Source organism: Phalangium opilio, unplaced genomic scaffold (genome assembly GCF_054372755.1).
Source record: "Phalangium opilio isolate 3A_F unplaced genomic scaffold, DU_Popi_V2 ptg000079l_1, whole genome shotgun sequence".
NCBI lineage: Eukaryota > Metazoa > Arthropoda > Arachnida > Opiliones > Phalangiidae > Phalangium > Phalangium opilio.
In genome coordinates, this window is record NW_028324187.1 from 1,597,590 (window position 1) to 1,618,537 (window position 20,948).

The 20,948-nt window shown below is 37.6% G+C and overlaps 2 protein-coding genes across 4 annotated transcripts; both read left to right on the top strand.

Moving 5' to 3' along the window:
* The first annotated feature begins 365 nt into the window (after window positions 1-365).
* Window positions 366-20,800, top strand: LOC149654128 (uncharacterized). 3 transcript variants are annotated; one of them, XM_089845521.1, is made up of 5 exons: window positions 366-592; window positions 9,989-10,664; window positions 18,928-19,057; window positions 19,306-19,449; window positions 19,535-20,800. In XM_089845521.1, the coding sequence occupies exons 2-5, from the start codon at window positions 10,320-10,322 to the stop codon at window positions 20,101-20,103; spliced, it is 1,188 nt and encodes a 395-aa protein (XP_089701647.1). In that variant the 5' UTR covers window positions 366-592; window positions 9,989-10,319; the 3' UTR covers window positions 20,104-20,800. The 3 variants fall into 3 exon arrangements, with proteins under 3 accessions (XP_089701647.1, XP_089701649.1, XP_089701648.1); XM_089845523.1 differs by having other exon boundaries at window positions 368-592; window positions 19,538-20,800; XM_089845522.1 differs by lacking the exon at window positions 366-592 and adding an exon at window positions 5,678-5,960.
* On the top strand, window positions 16,931-18,139 carry LOC149654129 (uncharacterized). The gene is made up of 2 exons (XM_089845173.1): window positions 16,931-17,066; window positions 17,136-18,139. Exons 1-2 carry the CDS (start codon window positions 17,034-17,036, stop codon window positions 17,859-17,861), a joined length of 759 nt encoding a protein of 252 aa, XP_089701299.1. The 5' UTR covers window positions 16,931-17,033; the 3' UTR covers window positions 17,862-18,139.
* Window positions 20,801-20,948: the final 148 nt, after the last annotated feature.

The following is a 20,948-nucleotide window of genomic DNA, read 5'->3' on the forward strand; positions in this document are numbered from 1 at the left end:
ACAACAGGCAGTTTGTAGTTTTGCCCCGAAAACTTAGTGACATTCTGCCTAAGGGACATTTCAGTTTCTTTGCGACAGGACGTCGACACCTCGAACAAGTAAGAGTAAAATGAAAGGCTATGCAAATCTGTTTCCAAAATCAAGAGTCATACCAGGGTTGGATAACCACCTGAACTTAGCCCTATAAGAGTTCGAGTTTTTCCAACGCTTTTCCAATCGGTCCCAAAAGAAGCGTGCTAAAAGGGAAAATTCCCGGAGCACCGAGTTCCCATGACAACCTAGATGTATCCGGCTCTCGAGTTTGAGATGTTTCCAATCGGCGCCAGAGGGAGACGACACGGGGAAACTAGTAACGTCAACAGGTAGTACAATCTAGGTACAACGCTACCAACATACTTCGTGTAGAGACGTTATTATGGGGAAATTGCATCCGGAGGGGCTTGGAGCGGCTCCTTCCAAATGCAGACTCCCTCGCGTTTTTATCCGGTAATAGGTGCGCGCCAATTTTCTTCTCTAACCATCTCCAAAAAACGTGGTGAGAAATTTGGCCGCCGGGACGTGCTGTAGATTTCCGGAACGCGCTGCCGACAAGGTAATGAATATTTTTTTCTGTCCAACTCCATATACCATTACTTTTATCATCAATCAAATTTAGTTGAACAGTTGTCTAATGACTCGCTGTAATTGCAAAAAGTCTCTTCGGGGTAGTTCTATTTATGAGAAAAAATATTTGATACGCTAAAGAAACGGAGCTCATTTATGACAGTTGGAAATACTGTTACTTATTCGTCTTTGAGGACCAAGGTCTCCTCTACCAGAACTTTGTCGTTTCAAAGAGATTTCTTAGAGAGACACTGGTAGAGGGTGCAATTTTTAGCTGCATAATGCAATGAAAAACATGGTGTTATCGCGAAGATAATTCAAGTGTCTGCAAGTTTTACTTGAAATTGCATGTATGGATAATGTAGACCTTCCTTTGGTTAGATAAATTAATCCTAAATCATTTTATACAGCGTCTAGTAAACAAGTAATATCAGGACTGTGTAATTTAACTCAATTCCAGCGAGTAATTAGCCAAAGTTTCTAGTAGTATTTTGTGGAAGCTTTTCGAACCAGATTAAATGGCAATCAATATGTAGCGGGACACGTCGGGTTTACCCAGATACTGCAAACGCTCTGTCGCGACTCCCGGCTGGGAAGAGTCTCTTAGGGGATTATAACTCTTCCTCGGTCGAAAAGTCCAATTCTGAAAACCAACATACGTGCTGCTGGAGTGACCAGAATTTTGTCAAGGATAACTCTTTTTCCCCCTGGCTTGTGACGTAATCTTTAGACTTACTTCGCGCCTAAATTCAGTCACTTTCACCAGCTCACTGCTAGCATGTAGTTCTGGCAGGATAAATTCATTCTGAACTTTGAATTATAAACGAGCTTTGAAAGCAAACCAACGTGAAAGGGCTATTTATGGGATTACATTAAGAATTATGACATTTCTACTCTTTTGTTACGATGTACCGACGTTAAATACGAAGTGACATCAAAATCTTTTGTTAACTGGTGATATATGTTTCAAATCAATCATGCGAAGAGAATAGAAACATTTTCTTCAACTAAAAATGTGTTCTTTACTTATTAATTTTGAGGAACTTTAAGAACGTTTGACAATTACGTATACTCAAATAGACGCGTCATCCTTGATCTTTTCCAATTATTTATAATCCGTTTCAACAGTTACTTATTTCCTTTTACTTGCAAAAATTTTATTTTATCTTCGGAAGCTTCTCAAGCGTCCAGTTGGAAGTACAACTCATCTTAAGAGCTTGACCTTCAATTTAATATATATATAAGGTGCTTTGATGTTATTTAAAATTAACTAGCTATTAATAATGCGTCAAATTCCAACTAATTTACTGTAAAAATACCTCATCCTCTCGTCTTTCTATTCCGGAAGCGGTACAATGTTCGCCCAATCATCGGGACAGAAGAAAGTATCGCGTCAATTTACTGTGCACTTCTTCTAATGAAAGTTCTATGAAACTTTTGTTTTAGGCGTAACGAAACAGTCCAGCAGATTCCTAATCCCAAGTCAGATGAATGATGACTGTTAGAGGGTTTAGGGTCTTCTAGGAAACTTCCCTTATGTATAGAAAAGGCCCGATGAAAGGAGGGATTTACTCTTGTTTTAATTATACTTTCCCATCTTTGGGTACACATACCAGAACCTTTAGGGCATTAATCAGCCGTTGGCACCTTAATAAGGCTTACATTGCGTTTTTAATAACGACAGAAAAGATGCCTTAGGGTCTGGTGATTCAATTACGAAGCTTATACCTCTACGATAATTACAAAACCAAATACTTTCCAACAGGAAGAACTTTCCATCTTTACGTTTTACCAAATACAGTTCGACGAATATAGAATCATGGACCTTACAAACCCAATATGGGATTTGAAAACTGGGTGGGACACAAAAACCACGGTATGCCGGTTCACTAAAAATTTCTCAGAATTTATTTTACTGAAAAATAAAACCGATTAGAGGGAGATGTCTCAAGAACTATATTTTGAAGTAGTGTTACTATTTCCTGGAGTAGTGATTTGGCAGTGTCACGTGACTTTCCGTCGTCTGCTTAAACTCTGGAAGCACGGAATGACTTGGCGTATAGGTTAAACGAAAATGACAATGCTCATAACTGAAAACGTTACAAAATTCACGCGTGCCCAGTAGGGCTCTATAGAAGATAAGTTTCGTGTTGGCCCCGCCCCTTCATACCACATTAATTATCTAGCTCTTTGCTCCTCCTCTATTGAGTTACAAAGTCCTTGATGGAATAGAGACCCAACATATTTAATACCTGTAGGTTGATAGATTTTTGGGATGGCTAACCACACAGTAGTCCAGAAAAGAAAAATTGGAACTCTAGCTAACGAGGGAAATTAGCGCAAAGTAATCGAAATGTCTTATTACGGTCCAACCGGATTACAATTATCCACTCGAAAGCGTTTCCTTCGAGGAGCCATTCACTCAGCGTGATGGGTGTATACGTAACCCCTAACGGACGCGCAGGAAATCTGAGAGTGATTAGCCCCCTTGTTTCGCTTTATTTGGCTAGGCTTTAAAGGTCAAACTTTACCCCTTCGACCAAATATTGATTATCCACCATGGTATACAAGTTTGAACCGATAAATTTAAGTTAATTTCACAGAGAAAAGTTTAATTTACCTGCAAAATTGTAAACACTTGAAACTTAACAAGTTTTCAGAAATCTAAAATTAAAATATGGTATAGCTTTAGAGAGACTGGGTCGATTCTAATTTTGTCCGGTGGTGGAGTTTTTAATCCCTGCTGAACATTTTTGTTGACATAAAGAGAGCTTTTACAAAAGCTGCATCACAACCTTGACAGTATAGAGTTTAATTTATAATGGTGCCTGGATAAATCCAGGATAAAACACACACACTCTCTCTCTCTTCTATACTCTAGATCCCTAGATACCTAGATACCTATAGCGAAACCAGGTCTCGTGTTCCTGAAAAATGTTCCATTTTCGTTTTATGTTTGCTCACAAAACCCTGGGAATACCCATGCACAGTGCAAATACTGAAATGTACACTGAGAAAACCAGGTATTACCCAAGATCTTTCGCTTTGTGACAAACTTAAGAACGAATTAAGATTCTTTAAGGGATATACAGTGCGTCATGTGGGGGCAAGTCAATAACTATATTTTGAAGTAGTGGAGCTACTATTTCCTGTAATAGTGATTGGGTAGTGTCACTGTCACGTCTGCTAAAATATAGTAAGTGTGGAACTACTCGGTGGGTAGAGTCAATGAAAATGTCCATGGCCATGATACCAATGCACTGATAACCGTACGAAATACACGCATGCCAAATAGAGCTCTATTTCATTAAAAATAAGCTTGACATAAGCCCCGCCTCTACGTAATACATTGCACATCCCTTGAAGAGATGTTACAAAAGAACTATCATGACAGGCAAAGAAAGCCTTCGATATTTACAAGTACTTGAGAAATAGCAAACTTGTGTTAAACCTGAGCTTGACTAAAGGGCAAAGCCGTTTTCTCAATCGTATCAAGCTGTCTATTCTCACCCGTTTTTGGACGAAAATAGAGTGTACTTCACGTTGACGTAGTAACTTCCTTCGCCTAAGCATTAGTGTCTGGCAAATACAAAGTGTTCCGACCTAAATCCCGTTAATATGTTGTAACAACCAACAGTTGCAGGGTGGCGTGTGAATTGAGATTGAGGGGAAACAAGGCAATGAAGCCAGCTCAACTACCGCGGAGTTCATATCATTCCCTCAAGGGACGTCATGGGTTATTGTGAGTTTATAAGGGTTTCGAGAAAGTGGAGGTTATTAACATTATTAACAAACATATCGGTCGTGTACAAGGTATGTTCATTTACTCAAAGAAAACCACGAAAACCTAACCATATAAAAAACGCAAAACATCTTAGCGTCATGGGTTGTTTTTTCTGTAACTCAATTTTCCTAAGGAACTTGCTAAAACCAACAGCGGGAGAGATAAATACACTCGGACCGTGTTTACCAATTCCGATATAAGTACATTACAATCTATATCTTATGTATCTCACAAAAATCCAAAAATAAATTTCCATGGATGGTGGACAAAGATCACTGGGTGAAATAATTTTAGACAAGACGGGATAGTGATGGGACTTTCACCCCTGAAAAGGTGCCAAGAGCAAACACACTCGTTTACCCACCTCTCTTCAAGATTGTCGACGCCTGAATCTCGTCAAAATCTTCATTCCTTGTGTCTATATTTCTTCTTTTTTAAACAGCACGATCCCTTTTAAATGAATTGCAAGATCAGGCTGTTTAAAACCTGCCATCAACCACTCGCCTTAAGCATCTTAATCTATCTTTAAGTCTTTTATCTCACTCCGTGGAAGACGAATTATAAAATAGATACCGTATATATTTATATACACGTAAGGATAAAGGCGGGTAAACCACATTAGGCTTAATGGAATAAAAATGCTGTTGAACTCTATACGTTTCAACCCAAATAAACAGCGTCTAATTGTTCCAAAACGTCTTAAAGAAGACATAAAGTAGACGAAAGAAGGTATACAGTGAAGGAAAGAAAATGACGAGGCGAAAAACACATTTATAACACCCATACCCATCACTACAAAAGTCAATGTTTGCCCTTCTCTTTTTCCCCATTTCAAAAATCTCTCAAAATATGACATCAGGCCTGACGCAACGGGGTGCTATAGAAGATAACTCGCTGTTTCTACTAACTTAACCCATCCAACATAAACACGGGCAAACAGTCTAAGCCGAAGTTTCTTTCCACCACGATTTTCTGAATCGCCTCATAGAGCAGTTCATTTCCATAGGGTAGGGAATGTAATACATTCATGTTCGACTAAAGTATCGCATCATATTCGCTTATTTTACAAATTTATCTCAAGAGTCTTTCTGGCGCTGGTTATTTTCTGTCCCACTACCGTATACTGGTACTACCCAGGTGGTTTTAGTTCTTAACACGACGAAGCTATTAATACAAGATCCCACTAGGCTCTCTAGACGAGTCAGACACCCCCACCAGCCAGCCAAACCGCAACTACCATCATCTTCCGCGCAAGCGCGGTAACGAAGATGATAAGCTAGTATACTTCTAGAACCGAGAAGTGACTTTCAGACTTTTCATCTTTTCACAGTTATAATTTTTTCATTCCCCATTCCTCTCGTTCTTGCGGTAGCGCGTCTCTGTATTTTATGGACTGGAAGTAACTCAAAGGAAAGCTTAACTTCAGTAGTCAAGTTATTTAGCAACAAGTGAAAACGTCTGGATTGTCGTGTGTAATATATTCCAACACTTTTTGAGGTTAAAGTTGTAAAGTTTGAGAATTTCCTGGTGTTTTCAAACAAATTTCAACTGTGTATGAGCAAAGGACAAATTGGTAAGCTTTAACTATGACTATTCATATCAATATGTTAACTTTCACAGAGACTTATTTCATACAGTTCCTATTATTAATCCATATCCCTTGTTGGTTTAAAGGGAAGTTCACCTTTAATTTAATTTCTGGCATGTTAAGATAAAGTAGGAATTGATGATGTTCCCTTGAGTGTCGTATACACTCTACTTGAAAGCAATTAAGGCGAAAGGATCCATTCGGTTACATTATTAACTTTTACGGCCTTGTAAGAATTATCTAGCTTAAAATAATATTTACGTTGCCCATATTGTTGCTATCCCATAAGGAAATGGGTTAGTATATACGAATTAATTTTGACGGGTATCTTTACGAGGTTTAACAACGGTCAGTAAAAGTAAGGGCACATTATGTTTCACGCTTTATTTGCTAAAATGAGAAGTTCGTTAATATTTTTGTGTTAAATTCGGTGAAATTAAGCATAAGAGATGCTAATATATTTTTAAAACACTATTTAAGTCCTTCCATCAAGAATTTGTGGGTCAATTTAACTTGAATCTTGCATAATGTAGGTCTAAATTTAAGCCTAAAATGTTGAAGTAGAAGATTTGAATTTTTCTCCAACCGAGATTCGAAAAAGCTCTTAGGAATTCCATTCAATGTAAAAGGGGTCCTATTTCGAAGGCCTGCCTGAGTTAGGGTTTCAGTACTAATAAAGAAAGGATGTCAAAGCCATCGATATCGTTCTAGTTTTGAAACATTTTTTTTTCCTATCGAGTTCAATTTTCGTTTTCGCCGAAAAATGTCTTACGTCATAACTGTCCCGGAACGGAACAACTCAGTAAAGTAGTCTAAGTAGAAAAACAAACATTGAACATAAACACACAAGGCCATTAACTTCAAGTATATGCAGCTGTAACAGTTATTTATACACTCTAAAGTTTGCGATATCTACTTGTTTTCTAACAAATAAAATCAAGAATTAATTCATGTAACTAAGAATATGTGAACATAGCTTTAGTTAGTGTTTGGCGTGCACCTTCCTTGAACAACTTTAGGTTTAACATTAGTGATAAAATGTAAATAACGTGTAGTGGCATTTTATCAGCCTTTATCTTGCATAAGTGTCCAATTAAATGGGTAGATTAATGCTAATAAGTCCTTAAGGTGTGTTCCCCATGTTCTTTGACGCATTCTACTCAGTTTGACTATAAGATCATACCGTTTACTTTAAGACAGACTTATCAGAAACACCCTGTATGGTTTTACATATCAACAAAGATGACCAGCTTGATATCCTTTCCGTGTTTTTAGTAACAAATAGGAATTCTCGATAAATAAACTTAAGAATTAACATATTGGAAAGACCGAAGTCCCCCCCCCCTTTGACTTAATCTAAAATCACAAGTAACTAAGCCTAACTTAAAAAAAATAAAAGTCGTGTGATTTTAGTAGCCTTCTCAATTAGGCCATTAACGCTGCCAGCAATATGAGTTGGCGCTATTTAAAGCCGCAAAAGCATAAATAATTCATTATCTCAGCTCTAGAGAAAGAAAGATTGAGCTTCTTAAGTTCAAGCTAAAAACTTAAAACAAAAGGAAGGCTAAAATAGCATTATTTAAAAAGACCCTGGATGGATTTACGCACTTTTGCAAAAACAATCGATATTTCTTTAAGGAACTCCATATATATTTTAAATTGGAAAAATTTATTATTTTTCTTTAAACAAAGTATTAGACGACATTTTTGCAATGGCACGTTTTGTCTATATATCCAAGTTAAGTTTGAATTATTCAGTTTCACGAATCGGTTAGGTCTCAAGTTTCAATTGATCAATATTGGTCGAGTTACCTACCAGGTTTGCTTTAAAAGGGAATAATTAAAGTTATAATATGGTAAATATAAACCCTTCCACTTTCACTTTCCCGAAGAAAGTCCGCTTAGACGCTTCAAATGACTTCTTTCATTTTTCCATTTTTGACATATTTTCAATTTTAAAACAATAAAACCAACTTATTACGCACAATTTTAAAACCATATCGTAGACGAAATTAAATGCAAATATCCCTTAAGTAGGAACAAGAAGTGATGTATAGTTTATTATGGAGAAGGTATAAATTCGCCACATTTCCAGCTTTATCTCCAGTCCAAACGTAGCCTGTCAGTAGTTAATCACCGACTCTAAATTACAAACAGCATCTCATTGGTTCTTGAAAACTCACGTCAGCGCGACGCGAATGACGAAAATTACGTATTTTCCGACTGAGGAGAGGCGAATTAGCTCGGCCTCCTTTTACGTCCCCCCCCCTTGTATTTTGAAAGGGGGACTGGGTTTATGGCGCGCGCGAATACTTAGGCATCTTAAACCTTCTCCCCAATAAACTAGATATCACTTCTTGATTGGAAGAAAACGCATGTGCAGATTGGGCCAAGCTTGCCTCGATATAATACGATCGTCCACGTATATTTTATATAATTTCAAAATTGCGTGTAACACACTGATTTTCCTCCTCGAATCTGTCGTGCAATACCATCGTTTAACCTTCATTTTTACTCTAATTATCGATTGCTTTAGAAGATTATTATATCTTTTACAAAAATTGGCCAGTCGTTTTAGCAAGGGACTCGGATAGATATACAGATAGCATGTCGCTCAACAGGGTCAAACTAAGAGGATATATTGAAAAGGAGTGGTAAGCTTGGCTATAGAACTCTTTCCTCTCAGATTTCAAAGCACGTATCTTTCTCCGCGCCCTTAATGGTTGAAATATCTTGAACCGGACATTAGGGAATACAACCAATAAATAAAAAATAAAGGCAAGAACCGCTAAAGTACCTTGTCAAAGTTGTTGCCTATTACTTCTCTCGTTTATATATACCCTCACTGGGTCAACACTACCCTGGAATATTGCCAAAAACAAGGCAAGATGAATCATAGTCAACAAACAGTTCACTTTTAACAAGTGTTGAAGTTTAGTAACTTTTTTGGGAGTAAATACATAAATCATAATAAAAATAATTGTATTGAACAGGCCTACCTTTCTAAGGCCTTTGTTGTCCACATACAAAATCAAGGTTCCACCTCAAGCCTAATTAAAGCAGACGATATTTCGGCATCCCTTTGAAAAAGGGTCTATTACAGCTTTGAGTAATCAATCATGTCTTTTGTTACGCTGATCGTACGCTATTTATATTCTTGAATCAATTAAACAGATTCTTTTCGAGCAATTTATAAAAGATTAAGACACATTAGAGAGCGCGATTTCGATCTCTATAGATTAGTTTTCAACGCTTATTAAGTTTCAGATACGTGAGCCATAAACATTTTCCTTAGACAAGATTATATTTGGAAAGACTGATGAATTTTACTATAGAGGAGAGAAATTTTAATTTACGGTTTTTACTTATCATACTGGCAACTGAACCTGTGCTTATAAAAACTCTCCTTCTCAATTTGAAGCGGCTTCTAGTTTTTTATTTCTATTTCTAGCACTTCGACGCATCCAATGCTTATAAAAGTTTGAGGACTTTTTTAAAATTGGCTCTCAGTTGATGCTACTTTTTTTAAGGACTAGTCTCCCAAACAACTTTTTCAGATTTCAATGCCACGAGATAAGCGTGAAATATTTTGCTCTAAAAATACATCTGCTAACCCTTATTCGGGTCAGTGGCAAAAACAAAATTAAGGAATGCCTTTAAGATAAGAAGATACAATGTTTGCTAGAATGTAGTATAGAGAAAATGTTGCTAATTGGCTCTTCATTTAATCGATACATTGAAACTTAATTACAATTCAAAAGAGGACTCGAGGTTGCCAAGTCTTGTCATAAACCCACTTAACGCATCTCAAAAGTTTGTTAAAATCAAGAGAGATTCTAATTAACCATGACAAAAACTGGGTTCTCCTAATTAACGTATTCTTCCACGTGTATTTACTAAAGCGCTCGGAATATAGGTCCCTTTCAAATATAGAATGTATAAATTTATAAAGCAGGGCAGTAAATAGTCAACTGAACTAACTCATAAGAGTTTTGGTTTCTATCTCTTTTCAGACGCCGACCGAATGAAAGAGTTGCATTGAAGTAGCTTTGCCCAACCACACACCAACTGAGAATCAAGCGAGACCAAAATTCCTCAGTTCGCGCATCGTGGGCTTAAACCCAGAGATTTAAAACGGATAAAAAGAATTTCGTATGGTGGTTCCAACCTTCCACGAACGAGTTTTGCTTCTAAAAAGATGATACATCTCTTGGGCCATTTTGGCGCGTTTCTGACTTAGTTTTAAAGTTCAGGAAGGTTTTTGAAGAAAAAAAGTAGAGAAATTGCAAGGACCTGAACTCTGAAAATAACTCTAGGAGCTCCTGTTTTCATCATCTAATAGTCATGATTACCCAAAGTTCGCGTACAACGACGGATTATCAGAAACAAAATGTGCCACCTCCACCGATTAGACCTTCAAGATCAGCATCTTCTAGTTCGGCTAATAAGCCAAGCGCAACTTCTTTCCAGCACCCTGATTTACAAACTTTCGATAGAATAGGACCCCTGACTATGGCACGGGCCCCGATACGAGATCCGAACGTAACTATGGAAACTATGTTGGCGCAAGTTAAGGCTAATCCGGCTTTCCTAATGGCTTGTAAAAGAGGGGACGAAACGACAGTCAGAACCTTCCTACTCAAGAAAGCCAGTCAGGAGACTATCAACTATCAAGACGGCACCGGAAGGGTAAGTCGAACCTAACCTTCTGTTACGGCGGTTTTTAAAACTAATTTAACCCTTAAAAGTATATTAAAAAACATACGTAACCTGCGCATTAGTTATCTTGTAATAGTTAAATAAAAATGGAATTTTACAAGCCCCCGAATCGTGCCGGAAGATAGGTTTTTGGACGTAGTTACGTCAAAAGCATTAGTGGGGAGGGGCAGTGATGAAACCGGATGTTGGTTATAGCCAATGGGGAAACGTGTTAGAAGGATGTGCGGTATTTTTGGCCAAGGCCTAACCATTAATCGATTAAGATAATATATGTTAAACTAAACCCAACCGATAAATGTTTCCCAACAATTTTAGGAACTGCTATCTCTTTAATGGTATATATGATTCCAAGAGATCTAATGCGAACCCCAAGCTACATTTACTATAAACGTGTGGTAAACTCTGTATATGGCATAAGTACCTTGTTTAAACTAATGAGGGAAGAGATCGGAAAGTAACTCTTTGCATTAGATCCTCACTAACGACGCCATTAGAGAAAACGGGAAAACAACTTAATCCTTCTTGGTGCATAATGCTGCGTAAAAAAGGGAACGTATGACGTCAAGCTACTGTATAAAGTTGCTAGTTAACGCAAAAATATCCCTAGACGTCAGACATTTCTCGTCAATATTGAGACACAATAAGAGTTTCTGAAGATGTCTTAAATTTAGAACAGCAATTTAAGGAGATTTCTCAAATATGCAGGACTCAATATTTACAACAGTCTTAAATTTAGAACAGCAATTTAAGGAGATTTCTCAAATATGCAGGACTCAATATTTACAACATTGACGAATTTGTTTACTTTTCGCAATTATTCCGATAACACTATGACGCGCGTTTTAACCATTTCCTCTCAGTTACTTAAAAATAGTTGCGATATCATCAGGGAGGAGTACAAAAGGAGCGGTATTGGCAAGAGTTATCTTAGTTCCCACAAACTCGCCCTACGAACTGCCCTCTCGTGAGAATCTTGAAAGCGTCCGTTTTGGCATGAGTTGACCAAACCGCACGAGACTTTTTTGAAAATACATTTGTACATTTTGTGTCGGAGAGATGGCGCAAAAAAGTAACTCAATATACCAACAGTAACCCCACAATACTTCTCCATTTCTACTCCTCCCTGATACCATATACATATTTAGAAATTTAGCCCCGATTTAAAAAAACACACTTTTGTTAAAAGGAGAGCCGCCAGATGTTAATTTTATATATTTTTAGCAACATTTCTTGCGTGAGAGATTAGAATGGATACGCCAACGAATAAACAAACGTTAAAACAATAGTTCCAAACGTTCGTTCATTGTCAAAAGATTAAATTCCTAGTAAAATGCTGGCGCGAACTTGTTAAACAACCGGTACAAGCTTGAAATGAAATCAGTGGACCCACACCGAGAACACACATCGCGATAAAAGAAATATTCGAAATGGCTTGTCAACTTTTCCTTGTTTAAATTGCACTTGAAAATCCGCTGGCGGAAAAACAAGCATGTACAGGGTATTGTTAAAAATCTGCTGAGTTAAAACTATCAAAGATGACCCTTTTCATCACCAAATTCGGCATATGAGTTTCACCTTTACTGTAAGAATATTATGGAAGACTTAATGGGTATATATCACCCTGTACACAATGTCTATGTCACAAATCACCCTCCTACCATTACAAAATCGGTTCGTCACAATAAGCGCAACGTTTACCGTGTGACAATGAAGTTTTAAGAAAGACACGACAGACAGTCTTAAAATTTTCAAACTAGGCAATAAAACCAGAGGTATTGGAGTTAACCAGAGAATCGTTGGAGAATAAATAGGACGGGAAGGGGTTCTACTGCCTCATTCGAATCGCTGAAGCGACGGCGAGATCAACAGAGAAAAAGGAAGCTCAAGATGAGAAAGATTTCAAGTGATGGAGAAAGGATTGAGAGAAAGGTGATCGGGCGCGGCTCGCGGCCGTGATGAAGCGAAGACAAAAGAGATGGAAAGAGTGCCAGAAAAATATTAGAAGAGGACGTAACTCGGCTGGTTCTCCTGTCGTTTCGGAATTTCCTTCTTTCCCCCATCACTTAGAATGAAAAGGGCGTTGGGTTGGGATGTATTTTAAGTCCTTTGTTTACTAGAACGTGGGTGAGTGATCCAAAAAAGATTATATTGAAAGAGGAAGCATTGAGGTATAGTCTGCCGGAACCTTTAGTTTAGCTTAGGGATTAAAATACTGGGATATCCTCCTGGGAATTTACCAAGTGTTAATATTCAAATTCGAAATGTTTCTTTTATGTTGCAATAAATTTTCGTATCTTGGCAAGTGGAAATACATCATTACCGGAAATTTAATTGTATATTAAATGCAAATAGAAATAGTAGAAAGTAAGTCATTATACAACGAAAAAATGTCACCACCACCACCTAAAACCGATTAAAGCCCAGAATGCTTAAAAAATCGTAATATTTTCCTTGGAGAAAGGGGGAAGATACCTTCATAAAGGGAGGTTCAGTATCGTAAATATCATACTGGGCACTGCAGAATTAAAGCTTACTTCCACTCCATCGCCTAACTTTCTATAATGATCTTGCACAGAATTCCCGTACATTTTTATAGCCAACTCTTAAAATAATTCGCTAATAAATTTTGAAGTAAAAGACCTGTTATACGAAACACCTAATCCTTATACGTAACATATCGAAACACGTTTCTAGAAGGTCAATATGAGAACTTGACGCGTCCGCTTGCAACGAAAATTTTTGGAAATCGCGACGTTCATCTTTAGACGAGTATATACCGCATCTGACTTGCCGCATTTCTCCTTGAATTAGGCGAAAATGACGTTAAATTGATATCATTGCTCAATATTAAGAAAAACGTTTTTTAGGCATTTTTATTGGGTCTCGTTTGCATTTCACCCGTTTCGAGTGTAGTTTCTACAACACCCAAAACCCTTAAGGGCGGTGTGACAACTTCGAGTTCAAACAACAAGTGCGATCTAGCTGTTCTCGTAAATGGTGATATGGTAGTTTCAGTAGAACCTCGCGAACCCGATACTGTTTCCGATATAAGAACGAAGAAATCGGAGCTTGTACAACCAAGTGATTGCACTATAGCACTGGAGATCAATTTGGATGAGTTTCAAAGGGAGATGGCCAAAATGGACCCTAATAACATTGACTGGTCGAATTTACCGTGTTTAATTAGTTTGATAATTGCAGACGGTAGTAATCTTCAAGACCACCATGTAAATGGACGACCGAAGTATAACGTTTGCGCAGTTGGTCCCATTGGGATTTCGAGTACAGTTATTAGGCCGGAAAATTTAACAGTTATAGCTGGAGGAAGGCGTTAATTACCACGTTTAAACTACAAATCGAAACGGTCTATAATGTATTGAATATTTACTCAAATGTTAGTGCGATTTTCTACTTTTGATTATTAAATATGAAGTTGGGCTTCTTCAATTATCTCAATGATATGTTGCATACTTTAATAATTTTCTTTTCGTAATTATTCACTATTTGATTCATTTGCTGTACCTTGACAACCCGGTTATCAATCACTAATCTTTAAGCTAGAAATTTTCACGGACCAAACCGGTTGTTTGAATATTACTAGAAACTTTCAAATATTACGTATTCAACTCTTTAAACTCGAATCCCACTTGCCAGCCACCCGTAGGTATTTAAACCCAATCCTTCTCCGTCGAAATGCTAGACCTCTGTCGAAGGCGCGCTTAGAAGTTACGTAAAATGGCTTTCCGATGGGTTGTAAGTAAACCTCTTACCCAGTTGCAAAATTAAACAGTCAATTTGTAAATTCATTATTTAAAACGTCATTAGGTGGTTCTATTATGCTTCATTCAATTTGCCTCACAATCCCCAGTTCAATGCGCTTCACTTGGGATCAAAGGGAAACTGAATAAACCGAAACAGCAATGTGACTTGGCCGTTTACATAAACAACAGAACTGAAGCCTTGGTTCTCGTAAATGGTCCTCAGGCTTCCACGGAACCTGACGCAGATGATTGCAGGATCAGTATGTACTTTGAAATGGATGAATTCATACGAGAATGGAACAAAATGGACCCCAACAACATCGACGCATCTCGACTTCCACCATTATTCTATTTCGTAATTAATTCCAACAAGCGGAATGTGGTACCGTACTTCCAGGACTATTCCACGTGGACTCCTGACCAACCCTTAGGTGTTCCTGACACTGTTACGAAGGTTGAAGATACTTCTGGTTTTCCACAACCTCGCAGACAGTTATCCTACAATACCCGTGAATTACTTGTGCACGTTAATTACCAACCACGATCTTTGTTGTATTTCGGTAAACCAAAATCTCAAGGCAAGCCTAAGCCTGTGAGTGACATGTATATGTTCATTACTTTAAACGAATTCATTCAAGACTGGAACACAGATAAATCACGCCTTTCAAAGTTGTTCTATTTTACAAAGACAAACGAAGTGTATCGTGAAAAATGCTTCCATAAACCTCAATGCGAACATCCACCAGCTTCGGGTAGTGGTGTTTCGGGAACTGTAATTAAAACGCCCGATTTGAAAAACTTATCAAATGGCAGACGCTAATTTAACGATCAATATGTAAATCTGAATTACTGATTAAATGCACAATTGATAAATGATTTTTCCATCCAACAAAAGCATATTCTTCTTCAAATAAATCGGCTCCTAATGACTCAATGTCAAAAAAAATATATATTGGCAAAAAAATATATTTTTACTTCCTATAAGTCGTTTTCAACCTGCAGAGCGCTCTTACCGGTTTCTTAAATTATACCAGATCGTTAAAACTTGAATCCCATCTCGAAACAATACTTTTCCGCGGTCGAACTAACGAAGAGGTTAGGAAAAAAAGATGGCTCTCCGTCTGGTTGTGAGTAAATTCCAATTACTGAACTTTGATATCGATACATAGGCCTATAATATTCAACTTCATCTTTAGCCTCTTCTTGTCTTGTGTTCACTGTTCACGGTACAATGCGCATCCCTTGGGGTCAATGGGAAAATGTCTAAACCTAAACAGCAATGTGACCTGGCCGTTTACGTAAACAACGGAATAGAAGCGATGGTTGTTGTAAATGACACCTTGATATCCACGGAACCTGACGCAGATGATTGCAGGGTTAGCATGTACTTTGAAATGCGTGAATTCATACGAGAATGGAACAAAATGGACCCCAACAATATTGACTCGTCCCGTCTTCCACCGTTATTCTATTTCGTAATTAATTCCAACAAGCAGGTGGTGATACCTTACTTCCAGGACTACTCCACGTGGACCGCAGACCATCCTATTGGTATTCCCGATTCCGTTACCAGGGTTCACGATACTGACAGTTTGCCGCCATTTCCCGGACAACGACCTTATCAGACACGTCAATTACAAGTCAACGTTAATTTCCTTCCAAGAGCATTATTGTATTTCGGTAAACCAAAGCCTGAAGGCGATGACAAAGAGACTTTGCGTGATATTGGCATGAACATTTATTTGAACGAGTTTATTCGCGAGTTCAACAGCGAACAATCACGTCTACCGAGGTTATTTACTTTTACAACGTACAATGATGTGTATATTGTTAAATGTTTCCAGCAAACTGAATGCAAATTAATCCAGACACCCTTGGGCGCTGGTATTTCTGGAACTGTAATTAAAACACCTGATTTAGTCAAGCTTTCAAACGGCAGACGTTAGTGTTTTAACGATCAATTGAAACTCATTAAATGTTTAATTGATGAATCAGTTTTCTTCCTTCAAACTCACATCACATATTTTTCAAGGCTTACTCCTCAATATTTTTAAAAATGTGGCAATGAATTATTCGAAAAACCTCAACTGTACCATAAGGCTATCATAATTTCCTAAGTATTGTCGAAAGGATTATTTGCTACTTGCACACACCCTCTATAAAAGGGTAGAGGACGTCACGTGTCGGTGTATATCTTGAACATGGGCGCCTTCTTTTAGCAGAAACAGATACCATAGACTATAGTGATCTCTACCTCTACCCCAAATCAACGAAGGATAGGGAAATCACACTACACCATGCCTGTACTTCCCTTCCAGTCGGGAGGAACAACCTTTTAAAGTAGAGGGCGCAGCAGTCTCTTTAATTGTGTCTCGCATGGACATTGCCTCTATGGAAGATCAAAACTTAGACCTTATGTGGTTATAACTGTACATAAAACAAAAACCGGTTAGCCTCTAAAGCTAGAACTTCCGAGAAACGGCTTGTCCAAGGTAATCAACCTACGGAAACCCCCTTCAGTCGTCATTAAATATTAACACGAGACTTCAAAGAGAACAAAACGCGTTTAGGCTTTGTGATGTGTAGTGACAAAATGATTTCTCAGATAGCGGTAAGTTCGAAATTTACAGGTTTGTTTATATGAACTTCCGCAACGTTTAAAACTAACCGTTATCGACAGGTTTGTCTTGGGTTAATTAGTTTGGTTCTGTCTGTTCCCGTCAAAGAAAAATGCGATGTATTAGTAAACATAAACCACCATCCTCAAGCCTTGGTGTTTTTTTCTAAGCCTAAATCGCCAGACAATGCAGATCCGAAAGATTGTAGTCTCACTATGCACATTGATATGGACAAATTTCTTCAGGAATGGAATGGAACGGACCCGAACCTGATTGGCTATAAAAGAATTCCTAATTTCTTCCATTTCATTATTAATTCGAATAAGCGCAAAGTGGTTCCCTATTTTGGTGATTTTCCGGAATATAACCCGGATAAGAATGTGACGTATTACACATATTTGGCAAATGTCACAAAATTCAACGTAGATTCGGGTGGACCACTTCCTGGACCCAACAAGTTTCAAGTTGAGGTTAACGGTATAGCGCGAGCTATGGCCAATTTCGGTAATTCCTCGCAAAAAGAAGAACGTATAAACAGATTTGTTTTATTGGATATTCTTCTACCTCAGTTTTTGAAAGAGTGGTTCAAGATGGACCCCAAAAACCCCGATTTGACGCGTCTACCGGAATTATTAAAGTTTTACGTTAATGATGAGCCATACATTAAAATCTACAAAAATGCAGTTTATAAATCGGTCTTAGGACCGATACCTAGTGGTCAAGGAGGTGTCGGTGTAGCAGCTCCCGCGTTACCAGCCGTGAATTTGACAGCTTTGGCAGGACGTTGACGCTATGTCTATACTTAATTTGCACCGCTAAATCTTACATCACCGAGAAACTAACCTATTCTATAACCCTGAGCTCTGATTGGTGGACAAAAGCAGGTAGAGAGAAAGCGACTATGTATAATTTTGAGCATTTAATAAAACCGATTAACACCATGTGGTTCTTGCAAATATAAATGTACGATTTTTACCATCAATTCAAACCTACCCATCCAACGACTATTTATAGAACTGTAGTTTAACTTTTTCTAGTTTGATTAAACTGTAAAAACTGCTGGTCATTATTGTGTCTGTCTTTGTTTCTAACGTATATTCAATGACACCAGGACGTAATTAATGTTAATAAACCTTGAGATGGGGGAAGCGTCGATTACGAAATTGGTTTACCACGGAAGTAATTCAAGAAATTGACGGAAAGTGTGTAAGAAAACGTGAACGCTCTAGACAACAAACAGACCTTTGGATTATGGCGCGAAAAAAAAATCACGTGCACTTTTAAATTAGGCTTAACACTTAGTACGAAGCGTTAACGTTCATGTTTTTTTTTTAGGAAATTTCTAAAACTATTTGATGATGACTGATTATAAATAACGTCAGAGCGTCTGTTAAAATTGGCCAATTAAATACAGTTATTAAACTATCTTACAGACTCTTATTGATCGCGTCTTATCTAAGTTATTTAGCCTTGAAATTATTGACTAATGTAATTTAAAATAGAACCAATTGAGTGTAAAGCTAAGCAATGGGGTAACAATTTATCTATACTCCCGACTTCCACCCCGCTGCATTCATTTAATTAAACGCTATTTCTTCATTTTCTTACATTCGAGTATGACTTAAGTTAAAAACACTTATGTACTTATCAATCATGCATAATTTGGATGTTGACTTAACACTACGACCGGGTAATACCGGTATAAGTTCGATTTTATCAATAAATTTCCTTAAACCTTATCACCGGCACGTTTTCCCCCGTTGATTGACAAATCTTAATTCGTTCGCGACAAATAACAGATTACAAGCTAAGCACTTGAAAAAAACTTATTTTTCTTTCCTACACTTCACTCAGACTGGTCTCAGTTACGTTTGCTCAGACGGCCAAATGTCTTTATTACACATGATCAGCGAAGTACCCGATCTGGACATTAATTTATCGGACAACGAAGGAAATACGCCTTTGATGCTGGCAGCACAAGCCGGTAAGTTATTGGTTAAAGCAAGAAAAGAACCCACATAAGACGTGGGAACGTTCAAAGATGTGCTGCAGTACCATGTCTCCATTGTTTCCGGTTCCCACGTGCAAAGCCGCCATATCGGTACGCTAAAAACAACCCACTACCAAAGTATAAGATCGTGGGAACCTAATATGGTTGCTGATACGTTCTCGAGTCTCTTGGTTAAATTGGTAATTAGAATTGGGAATTAATTACGGAACTGTATGTCACAGGTCACGCGGAAGTTGTCGCCTACATCCTGGACAGATTCAGAGGAACGGTGGAAGTTGACCAAAGAAATCAGTTTGGGATGACAGCTCTGATGAAAGCGTCATTGCAGGGAAGATCCAGATGCGTTAAGTTACTTCTCAATGCGGGTAAATTGAATTTCTACATTATAAGCCTTTTGAGTCTTTATTCCATAAGTAACTAGGAATTTAATAGCACTGTTTTTCGTTGAAGCAGGTTCCAACCCAATGTTACGGGACCCCAGTCGTCGTTACACGGCCCTGGATTGGGCAAAATACTGCGGACGTCAATGTTGCATCGAGACGATCGAAAAATTCTTGAAAAGCAATCCAAAGCGTTACTTTGATTCCAAAATCGTCGCTGCTTCAACAGCCTCCTCGCGTCACCGACGAACCAGCGAATCAGAGCTCGGGAGTGAATACTTACTGATGAAACATCAACAGCTCAGCAAATCAGATTCGGAAAATAGTTGGTTGAAACAAAAATTACGTAAAACCCTTCGACACGAGTCGAAAAGCAAAAGAGACTTGGGACCCTTGGGTAACATGACGGCAACAGCCATGATGTGCGCATCTTCAGCCATTTTCACTAACATCGATGAAACCGCGATATTACCAACACCCGGAGATTCGGTAAAAAAGTCTACCAAGTCCTTACCTCTTTTAGTACCTAAAGTAGAAGTGACTCAAGCACCCATTTTAGTCACGGAATTTGATCAGCTTTTAGAATCCGAAAGCAAATCAACAAGAAATACGTTAGCCAGACGAAAAAAGAGTAGTTAAACTAATCGATTAAATTCTAACTTAATCGTGTATAAAAACTAATTAAGACGTAGACTGATTTAACCTGGAGTACGTAACTGACTCATAATCAGAAGTATGACACTTTGACCCCAGTCAATTTTAACATTAAATTAAATTAAATATTAAGTAGTTGTATTATATGGAGTAAAGATCAACTAGTCGTTTAAGTTTACGTTGGTAATTTTCATTATTTTATTTATAAATGATATCTTTATATAGACTTCAAAAGTTCAAATAATTGTTATTAACCCTTCATTTCATTGTTTAATAATTAACAAAATGATAACCTAGATATTGTTACGTCACGTAATTTTACCTCAATTTTTTCATAAGTGTTTAACTACTTTTAACTTAATAATACGTAAATAGTACTAATAATTAAATATTCGTTTACCGTAACCCCTTTAAATTAATTAAACAGGAGTGTTAATTGCGAGATTTCGTATGATCATACAGCGAAACGATTAAAACATCTGCAGGAACGATAACAAATAACCTTTAAAAACCATATATATAATTCAGATGTACCCAGTATTTTTAAAACCTCTTTTTTAAAACGAAACCTTTCATAATACTACTTAGCAGGATTTTAGCAAAAACAATTTATCTATCAAGGATTATTTTGAAGATAATTTATGTACAGAAGACAATAAATATTGAAAGTTCTTGTTGTAAATTTGTAGTCATATTTGTATAAACGGTAGAAGGGCTCATCTTCAAACACCTATCCAAATTTAGGTATATTACCCCATTGTTTCTGGACAACCGGTCATCAGCATCGTGTTAAGCCCGAGTTACTAAAGTTTCTCATCTGATGGACGAGT